The sequence below is a fragment of the Oncorhynchus masou genome, chromosome 1 (assembly GCF_036934945.1).
Source record: "Oncorhynchus masou masou isolate Uvic2021 chromosome 1, UVic_Omas_1.1, whole genome shotgun sequence".
In the NCBI taxonomy this organism is placed as follows: domain Eukaryota; kingdom Metazoa; phylum Chordata; class Actinopteri; order Salmoniformes; family Salmonidae; genus Oncorhynchus; species Oncorhynchus masou.
This window is the reverse complement of record NC_088212.1, coordinates 11,428,084-11,447,608: the sequence shown is the minus strand read 5'-3', so window position 1 is coordinate 11,447,608 and position 19,525 is coordinate 11,428,084. Positions and strand designations below refer to the sequence as shown.

The following is a 19,525-nucleotide window of genomic DNA, read 5'->3' as shown; positions in this document are numbered from 1 at the left end:
GTAGTGTATGTAGTAGTGTAGTGTATGTAGTAGTGTATGTAGTAGTGTATGTAGTAGTAGTGTATGTAGTAGTGTATGTAGTAGTAGTGTATGTAGTAGTAGTAGTAGTGTGTAGTGTATGTAGTAGTAGTGTGTGTAGTAGTAGTGTGTAGTGTATGTAGTGTGTTGTAGTAGTGTATGTAGTAGTAGTGTGTGTAGTAGTAGTAGTATAGTTGTAGTAGTGTATGTAGTTGTAGTAGTGTATGTAGTAGTAGTGTATGTATGTAGTAGTAGTGTATGTTGTGCCGGTACAGAAACAGCAGAAAGCCATTGTTCTCCCCGGACCCACCTGTGTTTGTGCAGGATCGTGCTGATTGATGACTACAACACGGACCCGGAAATCTTTGTGTTCCTGCTGTCGACGCGGGCGGGCGGCCTGGGCATCAACCTGACCTCGGCCAACGTGGTCATCATGCACGACATCGACTACAACCCGTACAACGACAAACAGGCTGAGGACCGTTGCCACAGACTAGGGCAGACCAGGTGAGAGACAAGAGAGCTGGGGGTGACAGACAAAAATGGGTGCAGACCAGGTGAGACACAGACAGGAAAGGGGGGGCCAGGTGAGACGGGCCCCCCCTACTGACCCTAACCACATAATGCGGACGGGCGGAGAGGGCTGGGCTGCATTATGGGGTTAGGGTCAGTAGTGAGAGATGGCTTGCTTCGAGACAAGTCTCTAGAAGTAGTGACGATAAGAGTTGCCACGCAAAAGAAACCTGTCAAGTTATGAGACAATACTACAATACTCTTGTGATGAATGACTGGTGGTCAGTGTCTGTCCATGTCCTCCTACAGGACAGTCCAGGTGATCAAGCTGATCCAGAAGGACACCATAGAGGGCTGCATGCTGCAGCTGGGTCAGAAGAAACTCAAACTGGAGCAGGACATGACTGCTGCCGAGGAGGGTAAGGACCTAGCACACATACAGACGCTTGACACACTCCCACACACACTCAACCCGGAAGTCCAATGTCCATGGTCTCTCTTCTTTATGTAATAAGTCAGTATCACATGTTGAGAAATGGAATCATCACTTAAATCGTTTTGTGTTCATACCCAGGTGACGAGGGCACCATACCCGAGGACATGGCCTCTCTGCTCAAAGCAGCACTGGGCCTGTGAGGACCTGGGATCCAGCCTGGAGCGTCACCCCCCCCCAGGCGCCACCGATTTGACTGAAACTTGCCCCGGATACTTGAATCCTCCTCCTGGAACTTTGCGTGTCTCCCTGCTCACACCACCCATGAGACACAGCTGTCCACTTCCAACAGTCTGGAATAGAGATGATGTGAATTGTCTTGAATGGATTGTTTGCCCCTGTTGACAGTGTTGTTGAGGGCACTCTGCTCCGTGCAGAACTAGGGATGTATTCATTAGGAACCAAACGAAAGCAAAAGGCCCAAAACGGGGAAGGACTAACCTGAACTTGTCCATTTTAAGAAATGCTCGTTTTTGTTGCGGTTGTACTGTAAAACCCATGTCAAAGCTGTTACTTGGCCTTTGTATTGTTTTTGTATGTCCTTGTTGCGACATCAGGGTTTGTCGAAACATTAAATAAAGATTTTAATATTTAATGGTTTATTTTTTAAAGTACATTTGCAATCTTTATTTTGTCATGTATGGCTATACTTCTACAGTAACGTGCCTCACATCATCAGTACTTCCTGTATACACATTCCTCATTGCAGGGTAAGTTGTGGTGTGTTCAGTTAGCACGGAAATGCAAACACATTTGAAACTGAAACATTTCAATGAGAATTATTGGACCAATTCTAAGCTTCAGAACATTCTGTTTTGTCCCTACTGAACTGGGCTCAGGTTTTAGAACTCTGTTGTAGGTCTGCACTGGATCCACTTAGCGATGTTCGGGATGGCCTCCACCCGGTCAGTCAGGCCACACAGGGCAGGATGGTGATCAGCAAAGCCCGGTCTCAGCACACTGAAGGTAGTGAAGCACACATGGCAGTACAGATCAGCCCAGGTCTCCTGCACCAAACAGAATAAGGTAAGGTTTGTCAGACTGGTGGCCACATTGAGCGAGGCAGTTGGAGAAACTGACATGGCTTGGTCCTAGATCTGTGTATACTATCCTGTCAACTCAAACAGGACAATTGGCAGGTTTCCATTGACCCACCCAGGTTTATTCTACAAAAGCAATGTCTCAACAAAAAAAATGTATGACTGCAAATGAGACATTTCTAAAGATCTACATTTTTCTGTTCGACAGGTGGATTATTTTATTCAGTCAAATTATGGAAACTAATTTTCAAATTACTGCTGAACAGTTGAAGGTATGCGAGGAAATCCCGTAACTAAACACACCAATAAATGCAACATGTAAAGTGTTGGTCCCATGTTTCATGAGCTGAAATACATCCTAAAAATGTTCCATACGCACAAAATGCTTATTCTCAAATTTTGTGCACATTTGTTCGCATCCCTGTGAGTATTTCTCCTTTGCCAAGATAATCCATCCACCTGACAGGTGTGGCATATCAAGAAGCTGAGTTAACAGAATCAATACACAGGTGCACCTTGTGCCGGGGGCAATAAAGGGCACAGTTTTGTCAACACATTGCCACAGATGGTCAAGTTTTGCAGGAGCATTCAATTGGCCTGCTGACTGCAGGAATGTCCACCAGAACTATTGCCAGAGCATGTTCATTTCTCTACCATACAGTAAGTTGCGCACCCCACCCCTTCCAGTACACTATACTACAGCATTTCTCAACTTTTACTTTACCAGTAACTTATGAAATGTAGTCCTCTTTTTAACCAGCTGATTAAGACAAATACAACACCACTAACTGAGCCTCTTACCTCCCTGTTGTGCAGTCGGTCTCTGCTTTCACGCTTTCTGTCAGTCTGTCTGTGTTTCTCCTTGTTCTCCAAAAAAAGTTAAACAAATCAAAATATTTTAGATTCTTCAAAGTAGCCACACTTTTGCACACTTGGCATTCTCAACCAGCTTCACCTGGAATGCTTTTCCAACAGTCTTGAAGGAGTTCCCACAAATGCCGAGCACTTGTTGGCTGCTTTTCCTTAACTTTGCGGTCCAACTCATCCCAAAGCATCTCAATTGGGTTGAGGCCAGGTCATTTGATGCAGCACTCCATCACTCTCCTTCTTGGTCAAATAGCCCTGACACAGCCTGGAGGTGTGTTGGGTCATTGTCCTGTTGAAAAACAAATGATAGTCCCACTAAGCGCAAACCAGATAGGATGGCGTATCACTGCAGAATGCTGTGGTAGAAATTCTGGTTAAGTGTGCCCTGAATTCTAAATAAATCACTGAGTGTCACCAGCAAAGCATCCCCACACCATCACACCTCCATGCTTCACGGTGGGAACCACACATGCAGAGATCATCCATTAACCTACTCTGCATCTCACAAAGATACGCCAGTTGGAACCAAAAATCTAAATTTGGACTCAGACCAAAGGACTGATCAACACCGGTCTAATGTCCATTGCTCGTGTTTCTTGGCCAAAGAAAGGTAGTGGTTTCTTTGCAGCAATTCGACCGTGTGTGTGTATATATGTATATACATACACACACACACAGTTGAAGTCAAGTTTACACATAGGTTAGCCAAATACATTTAAACTCAGTTTTTTCCAATTCCTGACATTTAATCCGAGTAAAAATTCCCTGTCTTGGGTCAGTTAGGATCACCACTTTATTTTAAGAATGTGACATGTCAGAATAATAGAGTGATTTATTTCAGCTATTATTTCTTTCATCACATTCCCAGTGGGTCAGAAGTTCAAATACTCTTAGTATTTGGTAGCATTGCCTTTAAATTGTTTAACTTGGGTCAAACGTTTTGGGTAGCCTTCCACAATAAGTTGGGTGAGTTTTGGCCGATTCCTCCTGACAGAGCTGGAGTAACTGAGTCAGGTTTGTAGGCCTCCCTGCTCGCACACGCTTTTTCAGTTCTGCCCACAAATATTCTATGGGACTGAGGTCTGGGCTTTGATGGTCACTCCAATACCTTGACTTTGTTGTCCTTAAACCATTTTCCACAACTTTGGAAGTATGCTTGGGTTCATTGTCCATTTGGAAGACCCATTTTTGACCAAGCTTTAACTTCCTGACTGATGTCTTATCCACATAATTTCCCATCCTCATGATGCCATCTATTTTGTGAAGTGCACCAGTCCCTCCTGCAGCAAAGCACTCCCGTGCTTCACGGTTGGGTGATGTTCTTCGGCTTGCAAGCCTCCCCCTTTTTCCTCCAAACATAACGATGGTCATTTTATTATTATTATTATTATACCTTTATTTCAACAAGGAACACAGACTGAGACCAAGGTCTCTTTTACAGCGGGGCCCTGCGTATACATGTTTACACATCCATTATGGCCAAACACTTCTATTTTAGCGCCTCCTGGGTGGCGCAGTGGTCTAAGGCAGTGCTAGCTGTGCCACCAGAGATCCTGGGAGGTCCATGGGGCGGCGCACATTTGGCCCAGCGTCGTTCCGGGTTAGGGAGGTTTTGGCAGGCAGGGATATCCTTGTCTCATCTCACACTATTGTTAACTTCTTGGTGACAGGGGGCAGTATTTTCACGTCCGGATGAAATGCATGCCCAAATTCAACTGCTTGGTACTCATCCCCAGAAGAGAAGATATGTATATTATTAATAGATATATTATTAGATTTGGATAGAAAACACACTGAAGTTTCTAAAACTGTTTGAATCATGTCTGTGAGTAACAGAACGTATGTAGCAGGCGAAACCCCAAGGAAAACCCATTCAGATTTTTTTTTTTTTGGAGGTCACTCTCAATGGGTTTTCATTGGGAATCCAGATTTCTAAGGGTCCTTCTTGCAGTTCCTATCGCTTCCACTGGATGTCAGTCTTTAGAAATTGGTTGAGGTTTTTTCTTTGTGTAATGAACAATTAGCCCTGTTCAAAATGAGGGTCACTTCAAGTGTACTGTTAGAGGCGCGTGACCAGAAAGCTAGCGTCAGTTTGTTTTCTTCCTGTATTGAACACAGATCATCCCATCTTCACTTTTGATTATTTACATTAAAAAAATACCTAAAGTTGTATTACAAAAGTAGTTTGAAATGTTTTGGCAAAGTTTACAGGTAACCTTTGAGATATTTTGTAGTCAAGTTGCGCAAGTTGGAACCAGTGTTTTTCTGGATCAAACGCGCAAAATAAATGGACATGTTGGATATATATCGACGAAATTAATTGAACAAAAGGACCATTTGATGTTTATGGGACATATTGGAGTGCCAACAAAAGAAGCTCGTCAAAGGTAAGGCATGATTTATATTTTTATTTCTGCGTTTTGTGTCGCGCCTGCAGGGTTGAAATATGTTTTCTCTTTTGTTCATGGAGGTGCTACCCTCAATAGCATTGTTTGCTTTCGCCGAAAAGCCTTTTTGAAATCTGACATGTTGGCTGGATTCACAACATGTGTAGCTTTAATTTGGTATCTTACATGTGTGATTTCATGAAAGTTTGATTTTTAAAGTAATTTATTTGAATTTGGTGCTAGCACCCCACATATCCCAGAGAGTTTAAAGTAATTTAAATGTTGGAAGATAATGATGAAATAATTCCACTCTGAAACCTTATGACTGTATGAAATTGATTAGAATCATACAATTATTATCTGATGGTTTTGTGTAGTTTTACTCAGTAAAGTTATAATAAATTATGTGTGTAGTTTGTCAGAATTCTCATTAAACAATATCTGTACAATGTCTTTATGGTTGAAAAACTAGTTAATGACTCCAACCTAAGTGTATGTACACTTCCGACTTCAACTCTCTCTCTCGATATGATATCCTCTTGGTGCACCCATCCCTTTAGTGGGATAATTGTCATCAACTTCCGCTGAATTGCAAAGCGCCAAATTCAAATTAAATTACAAGTGCAATATAGCAAAACACAGCTTAGCTTGTTGTTAATCCACCTGGTATGTTAGATTTCAATAAAGCTTTTCGGCGAAAGCATAACAAGCGTTTATGTAAGAACATCTCTCTCAGTAGACACAAAATATTACAAACAGCTAGCAGCCAAGTAGATTGGTCACGAAAGTCAGAAAAGCAACAAATTAAATCGCTTACCTTTGATGATCTTCAGATGTTTGCACTCACGAGACTCCCAGTTACACAATAAATGCTCCTTTTGCTCCATAAAGATTATTTTTATATCCAAAATACCTCCATTTGTTTGGTGCGTTATGTTCAGAAATCCACAGGCTCGAGCGGTCACGACAACGCAGACAAATTCCAAATAGTATCCGTAAAGTGCGTAGAAAGATGTCAAATGTTTTTTTTATATAATCAATCCTCAGGTTGTTTTTACAATATATAATCGATAACAACTGGAATGTAGCTTCTTCCATAGGCGAGAGAAAGAAAATGGCTGTTGTGCATGAAAAATTCTGCTGGCACCCAGCCATCCACTGACGCGATGGGTTCTTTCTTGCTAATTTTTCAAAATAAAAGCCTGAAACTATGTTTAAAGACTGTTCACAGCATGAGCAAGCCATAGGAAAAGGAATCTGGTTGATATCCCTTTAAATGGAGCGAAGGCAGGCTGGTTGGATTTTCTTCAGGTTTTCGCCTCACAGACAATATTTTAACAGTTTTGGAAACTTTAGAGTTTTCTATCCTAATCTGACAATTATATGCATATTCTGGGCATGAGAAATAGGCAGTTTCATTTTGGGCATGTTTTTCATCCAAAAATCTAAATACTGCTCCCCTAGTCTCAAGAGGATATAATAGATAGATAGATATAGATCTAACTGACATCTTAATATCCACTGTTGTAAAGTACCAGTCAAAAGTTTGGACACTTACTCATTCCAGGTTATTTGTATTTTTTTTACATTTCAAAGTCCTTGACATTTTTTGGATTGACTGACCTTAATATCTTAAAGTAATGATGGGCTGTTGTTTCTCTTTGCTTATTTTAGCTGTTCTTGCCAAGAGTGTGCAAAGCTGTCATCAAGGCAAAAGGTGGCTACTTTGAAGAATCTCAAATATATTTTGATTTAACGCTTTTTTTGGTTACTACCATGATTCCATAGTTTGTTTTCACTATTATTCTACAATGTAGACAACAGTCAAATAAAGAAAAACCCTTGAATGAGTCGGTGTGTCCAAACTTTAGGAGGACAGGTTCATTGTAATGGCTGGAATGGAATCTATGGAATGGTACCAAACATCCAACATGGGAATAATTCTGTTCCATTGATGCTGTTACAATGAGCCCATAGTCCTATAGCTCCTCACACTATTTAGATGTCTCATGAGTCATGTTAACAAACCGATGTCATTGGCCAAAATTATGGGACTGAATTACAGTGGAGAGCCCCCCTCCTTTCAACTTACCGAATCACCCACTAACCACTTCCTGTCTCCCAAATGACACTGGAGATGGTCCAGTAACTTGGGGGCGTGGCTTTGGAAAAGCATGTCAATTTTCTGTGTCTGTAGAACAAAACAGGGTTCTCACTCAGGTGAGCACTGTGAATCATTCAGCATGCAGAGGTTGAGCCCCACTGTGGTTTAAACTAAAGTCACTATTAATGACTTGATTTCTTGGGATGGGTTTCCCTGACAACAACAAAAACATTTGTCCTGGAAACAAGGAAATGGAGATTCTCCATTGAGAATGCTATTTATTCGAGGAGTGGTCATAAGTGTACAGTGTCCTCGACACAGATTATGTTATGAATGATTGTCAAGGCATTGTCAAACACTTCATGAACATATCTCTGGTCCAATCCTAAATGGACCACTAGACCCTATGCACTTGTTGAGATCTGGGAGACATAGCTAATAGCTCTACCTTGCCTTCTGATAGGCTAGCACTAGATGGAGGTTTTCGCATATCAAATCCTCTCAGATCTTCATAACTGCATAGGGCATACTGTGCACTTGGAAGGTATTCAAACCCCTGGACTTTTTCCACATTTTGTTACGTTAGACTTATTTTTTAATGGATTAAATAGAACATTTTCCTCAACAATCTACACACAATACCCCATATTGACAAGGCAAAAAACGTTTATACATTTTTGCACATTTATATAAAAATGAAATACCTTATTTACTTAAGTATTCAGACCCTTTGCTATGAGACTCGACATTGAGCTCAGGTGCATCCTGTTAACATTGATCATCCTTGATGTTTCTACAACTTTATTGGAGTCCACCTGTGGTAAATTCAATTGGACATGATTTGGAAAGGCACACACATGTCTATAAGCTCCCACAGTTGTGCATGTCTGAGCAAAACCAAGCTATGAGGTTGTCCGTAGAGCTCAAAGACAGGATTGTATTGAGGCACAGATCTGGGGAAGGCTACCAAGACATTTCTGCAGCATTGAAGGTCCCAAAGAACACAATGGCCTCAATCATTCTTAAATGAAAGGAGTTTGGAACCACGAAGACTCTTCCTCGAGCTGGCCGCCCGGTCAGGGAGGTGACCAAGAACCTGATGGTCATTCTAACAGAGCTCCAGAGTTCCTCTGTGGAGATGAAGAACCTTCCAGAAGGACAAACATCTCTGCAGCACTCCACCAAATCAGGCCTTTATGGTAGAATGGCCAGACGGAAGCCACTCCTCAGTAAAAGGCACATGACAGACCGCTTGGAGTTTGCCAAAAGGCACCTAAAGGACTCTGAACATTAGAAACAAGATTCTCTGGTCTGATGAAACCAAGATTGAGCTCTTTGGCCTGAATGCCAAGAGTCACATCTGGAGGAAACCTGGCACCACCCCTACGGTGAAGCATGGTGGTGGCAGCATCATGCTGTGGGGATGTTTTTTAGCGGCAGGGACTGGGAGACTTGTCAGGATCGAGAGAAAGATGAAGGGAGTGAAGTACAGAGAGCTCCTTGATGAAAACCTGCTCCAGAGTGCTCAGGACCTCAGACTGCGGCGAAGGTTCACCTTCCAACAGGACAACAACCCTAAGCACACAGACAAGACAATGCAGGAGTGGCTTCGGGACAAGTCTCAATGTCCTTGAGTGGCCCAGTCAGAGCCTGGACTTGAACCCGATCGAACATCTCTGGAGAGACCTGAAAATAGCTGTGTACCGATGCTCCCCATCCAACCTGACAGAGCTTGAGAGGATCTGCAGAGAAGAATGGGAGAAACTCCCCAAATACAGGTGTGCCAAGCTTGTAGCGTCATACCCAAGAAGTCTCGAGGCTGAAATAGCTGCCAAAGGTGCTTCAACAAAGTACTGAGTCAAGGGTCTGAATACTTATGTAAGTGTGATATTTCTAGTTTTGTAAATTAGAAAAAATGTATACAAACCAGTTTTTTTCTTTGTCAATATGGGGTATTGTGTATAAGGAAAAAAACGATAATCATATTTTAGAATAAGGCTGTAACGTAACAAAATGTGGAAAAGGTCACAGGGTCTGAATACTTTCCGAATGCACTGTAAGTGTCGATTTGGGATTGAGTGTCCATGCCTTTCCTACTTTGATCTGTGGGTTGTCCTCTCTCCATGGGATTAAGAGGGTGAAGTCGTTGAGAGTGTCGACCAGAGCGTCTGCCTGGGCCTCGGCTAGTCTGCTGTTACCCACAAGCCCTGGGGGAAAAAACAGTTGCGCCAGGAAGGGAATGAACACAGTTGTTACTAAAGCACAGTGGCTACAGAGTTCCCAAGCGTTTTATGTTCCTCTGTTGCCTTTTACATTTCATTAAATGCAAGAGGAGAACAGAATGTTCTGGAATATCCACTTCCTCTTGCTACTTGACCTGTTTCACCATAACAAGATTGTTAAATATATTGTTAAAAGATCCAGTGCAGTTTCCTGTGTTGTGTATATATATTTCCACACTATGAGGCTGCAATAATACTGTGAAAATTAATGATAATGCCCTTTTAAATGTAAGAGCTGTTTGAAAGGACTGCCTGAAATTTCAGCCTGTTTTGGGGGGATGGAGTTTTGGCCTGCCTGGTGACATCACCAGGTGGTAAATCATTTTAATAGACCAATAAGAAAGAGATCCAAACCTCTGCCAATAACAGTTAGTTTTCCCCTCCCCACTCAGACCAGTCCAAGCTAAATTATTGCTTGAGAAATTGCTCTTGCTAAGAAGCTATTTTTCTTTATTTTTTTACAATTTTGATTAAGGTACTCGATTGTTGACCAGAAATTATTTGATATCGAGAAAATGTGCAGTAGGGGGCCTTTAAGATCTGAGCTGTGCATGTTGGGGAATACTTGTCATTACTTGCATACAGTAGTTGGCTACCGTTCAAATATATGATTATAATATAAGACATCTCCGTCACAACGGAGTTCCGAGCCTTCTGCTCCCTTGCCCCTAGTCTATGGAATGCTCTCCCTGGCCATCAGAGTCACTGCATCAATCTGAACTTTTAAAAACAGGCCATGAAACACATTTCTACAGACTTTCTTATAGTCCTAATCTTTCTAACACCTAGCCTATTATTGCTATTTCCTGCCTTGATTCAAAAATGTCTTTATTGTATTTTTGCCTATGTAGAGCTTTGAGAACACTAATGAAAAGCACTTTACAATTTAAATGTATTATTATTATTATTACCTGCTTCCTTTGCCAGGAACCGTGCAATGGCCAGACTCTGGGTCAGCGGGAGTCCATTCACCTCTAGCACTGGGAGCTTTCCTAATGGAAAGGCTGAGAGAGTGTTCATAGGTATGCTGTTGTTCATCATCAACACTTCCAACCAGAAGATGGAAAATATCAGTGTTGTGTTTGAGACCACCGAAAGTGAGACCGATTCGAGACAGGACCAAATCGAATCGGAGTCAAAAAACCAAAGACCGTGAGGGGGGCAAGGGGACCGAGACCGAGTCAAGCCCAGAAGAATGTGAGTCCAAGTCAAGCTCAGAAGAATGTGAGTCCAATTCAAGACCATGACTGTAATTTTGTCAAATCGCCGCCATAAGAGGTAAAAATGTCCGGTATTTCTGTGTTCATATTTCAAAAGAACATATGGATTCTTTATGCATTCAGAATGGTGAAATAAATGCATGCTGGGGACAAATAGAGAGTCACTTTACAAATGCACACTGACCCAAACAGGTCTATAATAGATAAAAAGACCAAACATGTTACAACTTCCCCCAGTCTCCCCTTACTAATAGTGAGTGTGCCACTTTCAAACAATTTCCCAAGTGCAGTAACGCTTTGAGTAAAGTAAGTCCAGGTTTCAATAGGCGATAAAATAGCGTGATAAAACCCTTACAAAAAAAGATTGCAGTTTCGAAACTACAGTAACTGCAGTTGACTGTGGTAATTTGAATGCAGAATTACTGCAGTTGAACTGAAGCTTTACTGCATTTTAACTGCAGTTACACTGCAATTACTGCAGTAAAAACATTATTTTGGACGCAGTATTTGCCGCATACTGCAGTTATACTGCACTCTGACTGCATTATTTTTTCGTAATTTAAGGGGTGAGGATATTTTGACTGACTAACGGTTTTATGCACTGACTGAATGGGAGCTGATAGTTGTTTTTTTTATTAGGCTGGTCTCTGGAAGAAATTAGAGGAGTCCTCAGTATCTAGGTTTCCATCCAATTGACGACAGATTTTCATGCGAATATTCTAAAATCAGCATAACGAAAATATGCACATTTACCTCCAGTGGTGTGTTTCCACCAAATTGATTTGTACCGAATGCAAATCTAAAGTTCAATGTGTTTCCATCGCATTTTCAACTCTACGGATAGTTCTGTCCCTCCAAAAAGGTTGCGTTGGTTAAATACCAAATATGCCGACTCTGGTCTGTCTATGCACATGCGCTCTAGTCAACAGCTCGCAGACACAGTGCAGGAAGGGTAGTCTACATGATGAGATTATGGATAAAAGCGAGAATATTTGTATTTGTCAAACGGCAGTCAAGCATCGACCATCATGTCACCAGAATAAGACCCTCGATATTTATTGGAAAGCAGCATCAAAGTCATAGCGTGCACGTTCAACACCCTGTCAAATTCATAATGTACTGTGTATCTATAGCCTAATAAACTGCATCGTTTCCCGAGTCGTACTGTACGACCACACACCCTATATGCTTTCCTTCGATATGATGGTTATTATAAAAACAAATTGCGCAAAGAAAAGCGTTTCCAACGCTATTTCTCGCTTGTTACATTTACTAACACAACAAATATCCCACCATGTCTAATGAACAAATTATCCGTATGAAAATTATACAATTGTAACGAAACTTCATGTTTCCATCACTACTGTCTTGATTTTTTTATATGTACGATATGACTTCACTTTCACGAAAACCTAGTGACCGAGTACAAATGTATCCGACAACGAGATTGAGACCGAGTCTCACTGGTCACAGACGTCAGTTCAACGTTTAGTTTTGATGTACATTTGGTTGAGTTGTAAACTAACGTGAATTCAACAAATATTTCACCATGTTATTGCATTTAAGTTAAAAGTTGGGTGAAAATACTAACTTCCCTTACGTTGGTGACTTTTCCACGTTGATTCAAACTTTCCCCCGAGTTGGTACCTACAACACTGGAAATCGGGGCCATACCAGGGTAAATAAGGGTCGGGATCATAAAGTCCATACAGTCGCATACCGATTTTTTCTTATAGCTCCTCTATTAGCGCATAACTCCTCAGTAGCTAATTGTCTTGTCAATGTGGTCGAAGTGATCTGGTTACTAAAACATTACTCACTCTTCTTAATCGATGGCCAGTCTCTCCACTCTACCCGTCGATCCTCGAAAGCTATTCCAGCATAGGCAAAGATATACCGAGGCAGCTCTGCTCGACCTCGCATGTTGAAATAGGTAAGTTTGTAGGATGTCATTGCTCCTGAGGAGTTGGAATGCAGTTTGAAATGTTATCCAGTGCAATTGTGAGTGAGGATAAGTGATCCACCCCCGAACTGAGACCTGGTGACCCATATATGTATGAATTAGGCGACTTCGAAAAAAACAACTCGTTTTCGTTTTCTGCATTTTAAAAACAAAAACCTTAAATCGACATGTTTTCTCATTTATTGTGTCAAAATTGGATATGGAATAACAGAAAACGAATAACACAATTTATGAAATGCTTTTATTTTGCTTTGTTCATATCTTGAAGTACACACCCCCTCATAGAATATTCATGAGTTTAGGAGGTGTATTAAAAGCCTAGGTTGGCAGCAAAAACAATGGGTGTGACACGAAGATACAAATACTCATGTTAGCTAATATGCAGAACTTATCATGAAGGTAGCATGCCAATAGAACAAACTCAACTACAACTGAACAAAGTTGGCTTGCACATGAATGAAGATGGTGCCAACAGACATGGCAGCTCTGCTTCTAGCTCCTAAGCAACTTTGCAGTATTTAGGTTGTGTTTGTTATCTCTTACATTATTAGCCCAGAACGTTTTTTGTTGAATTAAATTCCATAAATAACTTTTGGATATCAAAGCGGCGGTAACTCGCAAGCATTACAACCAGAAATACGACTTTCCCTAATAGCATCCTGAGGACAATTGAACTTATGCCAGAGGCTGCCCCAAGACGTATCCGGTGGAGGAGAGGTATTCAGAGTGGACCTCTAGTATGACTGAGGAGGCGTGCACACCAGCCACCACTTCAGAGTATATTACTCGCTAGTGTTCAGTCCCTGGCCAAAAAGTAGACGAGCTCAGGGCAAGGAGCTCCTTCCAGAGAGACATCAGGGACTGTAACATACTCTGTTTCACTGAATCAAGGCTCTCTCCGGCTGTACTGTCCACGGCCATACAGCCAGCTGGGTTCTCGGTACATCATGCAGACAGGAATAAAGAACTCTCCGGGAAGAAGAAAGGTGGGTGTGTATGTTTCATGATTAACTACTCATGGTGTGATTGTGATAACGTATAAGTCATTTTCTTCACCCGACCTAGAATATCTCACAATCAATTGCTGACCATATTACCTCCCAAGAGAATTATCTTCGGTTATCGTCACAGCCGTGAATATTCCCCCTCGAGCCGATACCACGACGGCCATCAAGGAACTACATTGAACTTTGTGAAAACTCCTAACCACATATCCTGAGGCTGCATTTATTGTAGCTGGGGATTTTAACAAAACAAATAGGGATAAAGCTACCGAAGTTCTATCAACACATTGTCTGGAGTACTTGCTCATTAAACTGGACCATTGTTACTCCCCCTTCCGGGATGGCTCCAAGACCCTCCCGTCGGCAAATCAGATCTCGACTCCATCCTGCTCCTTCCTTCCTATTGTCAGAAACTCAAACAGGAAGTACCCGTGCTAAGGTATATTCAACGCTGGTCTGACAATCGGAATCCATGCTTCAAGTTTGTTTTGATCACATGGATTGGGATATGTTCCAGGTTGCCTCTGAGAATAACATTGACGTATAGACGGACATGGTGACTGAGTTCATCAGGAAGTGTATAGGGGATGATGTTCCCACTGTGACTATTAAAACCTAGACAAAATCAAAAACGTGGATAGATGGCAGAATTTGAGCAAAACTGAAAGCGCAACCAACCGCATTTAACCACGGAAAGATGACTGGGAATATGGTTGAATATAAACAGTGTAGTTATTCCCTCCATAAGGCAATCAAACAGGCAAAACGTCAGTACAGAGACAAAGTGGAGTCGCAATTCAACGGCTCAGACACGAGACGTATGTGGCAGGATCTACAATCACGGATTATGAAGGGGGAACCAGCCATCTTTCTCCCGGACAAGCTAAATACCTTCTTCGCCCGCTTTGAGGATAACACAGTGCTACCGACGCGGCCCGCTCCCTAGGACTTTGGGCTCTTGTTCTCCGTGGCCAATGTGAGTAAGGCATTTAAGCGTGTTAACCATCGCAAGGCTGCCGGCCCAGATGGCATCCCTAGGCGTGTCCTCAGAGCATGTGCAGACCAGCTGGCTGGAGTGTTTACGGGCATATTCAATCTATCCCTATCCTAGTCTGCTGTCCCCACTTACTTCAAGATGTCCACCATTGACCCTGTAACCAAGAAAGCAAGGGTAACTGAACTAAATGACTATATCCCCATAGCACTCACTTCTGTCGTCATGGAGTGCTTTGGGAGGCTAGTTAAGGATCATGTCACCTCCACCTTACGTGACACTCTAGACCCACTTCAATTTGCATACCGCCCCCAATAGATCCACAGACGATGCAATCACCATCACACTGCACACTGCTCTATTCCATCTGGACAAGAGGAATACCTATGTAAGAATACTATTCATTGACTATAGCCCAGCCTTCAACACCATAGTACCCTCCAAGCGCATCATTAAGTATAAGGCCCTGGGTCTGAACCCCCCTTTGCAATGCTTTCCTGGGCTTCCTGATTGGCTGCCCCCAGGTGGTGAAGGTAGGAAAGAACACCTCCACTACACTGATCCTCAATGCAGGGGACCCAGAAGGGTGCATGCTCAGCCCCCTCCTGTACTCCCTCATTTAGTTTTATTGTGGCCATGGAACCTTTGGGCCACCAAATATATGTCATACACCCTACGAGAGCTTTTTAACCCAGTCTCTACTTTTAGCGGTGTACACTTTTATCGTTAAGATATCCTGATATCTTGTTGGAGCAGCAATAACATTTTGGTACTGTTATTTCACTGCTGCTCTTTAATTACTTGTTACTTTTATCTCTTATTCTTAGCTGTATTTTTTAAAACTGCATTGTTGGTTAGGGGCTCATAAGTAAGCATTTCACTGTAAGGTCTACTACACCTGTTGTATTCAGCATTTCACTATAAGGTCTACTACACCTGTTGTATTCAGCATTTCACTGTAAGGTCTACTACACCTGTTGTATTCAGCATTTCACTGTAAGGTCTACTACACCTGTTGTATTCAGCATTTCACTGTAAGGTCTACTACACCTGTTGTATTCAGCATTTCACTATAAGGTCTACTACACCTGTTGTATTCAGCATTTCATTGTAAGGTCTACTACACCTGTTGTATTCGGCGCATGTGACTAATAACATTTGATTTGAAGTTGCAAATTGGTCAACCTATATGGCTTATTTTCGTGACCGGGGGCAAATGAGCGAGATTTACTACATTTAAATTAGGAATGGGATTGGTGTGTTTTACTTTGTTTTACTCTAGGCTAAAAAAACAACAGGAAAATGGGCTTTATGCTCAATGTTACCCTTTGAAACTGCTAAATCCATCTGTCAACTTTCAGTAGCGGTGGTAGCACATGACTGCCATCTAGTGGATTAAAACGTGAACAACAGGGGTATTCTGTGCATGGGTCTTTCTATATACTGGGATACAAGTTCTTATAATAGAGCTGCTACAAAGTCATTACAAATAATTAGCCTTTTTATTTTAATGTGAATTCATTAAGATAAAGAATACAAATATAAATGCAACCTGTAAAGTGTTGGTCCCATGTTTTATGAGCTGAAATAAAATATCCCAGAAATGTTCCATACGCACAAAAAGCATATTTCTCTTCAATTTTGTGCACAAACTGGTTTACATCCCTGTTAGAGAGCATTTCTCCTTTGCCATCTGACATGTGTGGCATATCAAAAAGCTGTTTAAACATCATAATTATTACACAGGTGCACCTTGTGCTGGGGACAAAAGGCCACTCTAAAATGTGCAGTTCTGTCACACAACACAATGCCACAGATGTCTTGAGGGAGCGTGCAATTGGCATGCTGACTGCAGGAATATCCACCAGAGCTGTTGCCAGAGAATTGAACATTCATAAGCTATGAACACAATTGCATTTTATAGATGGCAATTTGAATGCACAGAGATACCATGATTATCGTTCCATTCGTCCGCCGCCATCACCTCATGTTTCAGCATGATAATGCATGGCCCCATGTCGCAAGGACCTGTACACAATTCCTGGAAGCTGAAAATGCCCCAATTCTTCCATGGCCTGCATACTCACCAGACATGTCACCCATTGAGCATGTTTGGGATGCTCTGGGTTGACGTGTACAACAGCGTGTTCCAGTTCCCGCCAATATCCAGCAACTTTGCACAGCCATTGAAGAGGAGTGGGACAACATTCCACAGGCCACAATCAACAGCCTGATCAACTCTATGTGAAAGAGATGTGTCGCGCTGCATGAGGCAAATGGTGATTTTCTGATCCACACCCCTACCTTTTCTTCAAGGTATCTGTGACCAATAGATGCATATCTGTATTCCCAGTCATGTGAAATCCATAGATTAGGGTAGGGCTGTCCAACCCTCTTCCTGGAGATCTACGGTCCTGTGGGTTTTCAGTCAACCCTAATTTAACACACCTGATTCTTCTAATTAGCTGCTCAATAAGACCTTAACTAGTTGAATCAGATATGCTAAATTAGGGTTGGACTGAACCTTCCTGGAGGATCTCCAGGAAGAGGGTTGGGCAACCCTGGATTAGGGCCAAATGAATTTATTTCAATTCAATGATTTCCTTATATAAACTGTAACTGAGTAAATCTTTGAAATTGTTCCATATTGCATTTATATTTTTTGTTCAGTATAGATATACATTGAATAAAATGTATGAGTTGAATCAACCCTTTTTTCATGCTTGGAGTCTTCATAGATTTGGCAAAAATCGTGTGACATAAAACACTACCTTTCTTTCCTTACATTTATGATACTGCTGTTATCATATACTAAGCATTTAACAACTGAATTACACACTGACCGTGATCACGTCAGATTCCCGGACATTGCTGTTGGACTCTGTTTTGTATGGAGATCTCTAAAGTGAACTGTAATATTTTCTCTCTCCCTATGTTACGGTGTGAAAACTATTTTCATGGGCACACACATCCAAAACAATGTATGTGATTGAGTAACTTCAATACGATTAATTTAAAAAGATATTGATACGGTCGTTTACAGGGTTCTTCAATAAATATGCATAATAGTTTGATACGTATTTGATGTCGAGCTGTTGAGTTATGTGGAGACATGATCCCGCAACATCGTCTGATTCAGGAAATCATTTTCTGAATGACAGTCAAGTGAAAAAGAGCTTTTGTGATAATGCATGAGACTTAACAGCCAAAGTGCAGGAATTTATGTTTATCTTGAAGATTGACAGAACATTTGTGTCTAATGTTGTTACAGCGGTCAGGATAATTAGCCTTCTTCATGAGGTAAGATTGCTGTCCATGTATGTTTTGATATTTTGTTTTCTGAGTTCAAATGGAGCAATGGGGAACGTGAAAATGGCTTAATTAGTTGTTTTTCAATATAAAACCCCATAACTACATGATATTTGAATGTTCAAATGTGGGTGGGCTTAAATGTGGAATGCCTAGTGAAGTGCACAGCCAACACTTCCTGTCCTTTCAAAGTAGGCCACCCTTCTAACTCCATTTTATGAATCTATTAACCATTAATTCATTGATTTAAAGCCGCCCATACCATGCCACAGTACCAAGAAAGGGTAAGATTTCTCAATTATAAGATTTAGTGTGTGTTGACTTATTAATGAACTGCTGTTACCGTAAATGGTTTGCTGACTGATATATCCTAGCTAACCATTGGTAATCTTATTAAATGATGCTATACAGCCAAAACAACAGTATCTATTGCTAGACGAGAGAGACAGTGCATTTGGAAAGTATTCAGACCCCTTGACTTTTTCCACATTTTGTTACGTTACAGCCTCATTCTAAGATTGATGAGTGGGGGGAAAAACGTAATCAATGTACACACCCCATAATGACAAAGCAAAAACAGGTTTTTAGACATTTTAGCAAATGTATTAAAATGAACTTAAATCACATTTACATAAGTATTCAGACCCTTTACTCAGTACTTTGTTGAAGCACCTTTGGCAGTGATTACAGCCTCAAATCTTCTTGGGTATGACGTCACAAGCTTTGCACACCTGTATGTGGAGAGTTTCTCCCATTCTTCTCTGCAGATAATCTCAAACTCTGTCAGGTTGGATGGGGAGCATCGCTGCACAGCTATTTTCAGGTCTCTCCAGAGATGTTAGATCGGGTTCAAGTCCAGGCTCTGACTGGGCCACTCAAGGACATTCAGAGACTTGTCACAAAGCCACTCCTGCGTTGTCATGGCTGTATGCTTAGGGTTGTTGTCCTGTTGGAAAGTGAATCTTCACCCCAATCTGAGGTTCTGAGCACTCTGGAGCAGGTTTACATCAAGGATCTCAGTACTTTGTTCTGTTCATCTTTCTCTCGATCCTGACTAGTCTCCCAGTCCCTGCCACTGAAAATCAACCCCACAGCATAATGTTGCCACCACCATGCTTCACCGTAGGGATGGTGCCAGGTTTCCTCCAGACCTGACGCTTGGCATTCAGGCCAAAGATTTCAATCTTGGTTTCATCAGACCAGAGAATCTTGTTTCTCATGGTCTGAGAGTCCTTTTGGTGCCTTTTGGCAAACTCCAAGCGGGCTGTCATGTGCCATTTACTGAGGAGTGGCTTCCGTCTGGCCACTTTACCATAAAGGCCTGATTGGTG

At 41.7% G+C, this 19,525-nt stretch overlaps 2 protein-coding genes across 6 annotated transcripts in view; one reads left to right on the top strand and one right to left on the bottom strand.

The window, feature by feature from the left end:
- The window catches only part of LOC135515194 (SWI/SNF-related matrix-associated actin-dependent regulator of chromatin subfamily A containing DEAD/H box 1A-like), a 32,419-nt gene extending 30,800 nt beyond the window's left edge, over positions 1 to 1,619 (top strand). The window contains exons 21-23 of the mRNA XM_064938956.1: positions 343 to 525; positions 841 to 950; positions 1,106 to 1,619. Coding sequence (XP_064795028.1) covers positions 343 to 525; positions 841 to 950; positions 1,106 to 1,167 — 355 coding nt within the window. The 3' untranslated portion in view covers positions 1,168 to 1,619. The remainder of the gene's footprint in view (positions 1 to 342; positions 526 to 840; positions 951 to 1,105) is intronic.
- Positions 1,620 to 1,622: 3 nt separating this feature from the next.
- LOC135515318 (hematopoietic prostaglandin D synthase-like) lies at positions 1,623 to 12,995 on the bottom strand. 5 transcript variants are annotated; one of them, XM_064939093.1, is made up of 6 exons: positions 12,745 to 12,995; positions 10,616 to 10,696; positions 9,520 to 9,629; positions 7,411 to 7,509; positions 2,866 to 2,931; positions 1,623 to 2,031 (listed from the first exon to the last, which is right to left on the bottom strand). In XM_064939093.1, exons 1-6 carry the CDS (start codon positions 12,875 to 12,877, stop codon positions 1,867 to 1,869), a joined length of 654 nt encoding a protein of 217 aa, XP_064795165.1. In that variant the 5' UTR covers positions 12,878 to 12,995; the 3' UTR covers positions 1,623 to 1,866. The 5 variants fall into 5 exon arrangements, with proteins under 5 accessions (XP_064795165.1, XP_064795100.1, XP_064795191.1 ...); XM_064939028.1 differs by having other exon boundaries at positions 10,616 to 10,708; positions 12,745 to 12,992; XM_064939119.1 differs by lacking the exon at positions 2,866 to 2,931 and having other exon boundaries at positions 10,616 to 10,708; positions 12,745 to 12,989.
- Between the last annotated feature and the right edge of the window lie 6,530 nt (positions 12,996 to 19,525).

Excerpts from the sequence above, each read along its gene's own strand:
- LOC135515318 (XM_064939028.1), bottom strand. The coding sequence starts at position 12,877 with ATGACATCCTACAAACTTACCTATTTCAACATGCGAGGTCGAGCAGAG. Across the intron at positions 9,630-10,615 it reads GTTCCTGGCAAAGGAAGCAG|GGCTTGTGGGTAACAGCAGA; the intron begins GTAATAATAATA and ends TTTTTCCCCCAG. Across the intron at positions 2,932-7,410 it reads AGTGGTTAGTGGGTGATTCG|AACAAGGAGAAACACAGACA; the intron begins GTAAGTTGAAAG and ends CTTTTTTTGGAG.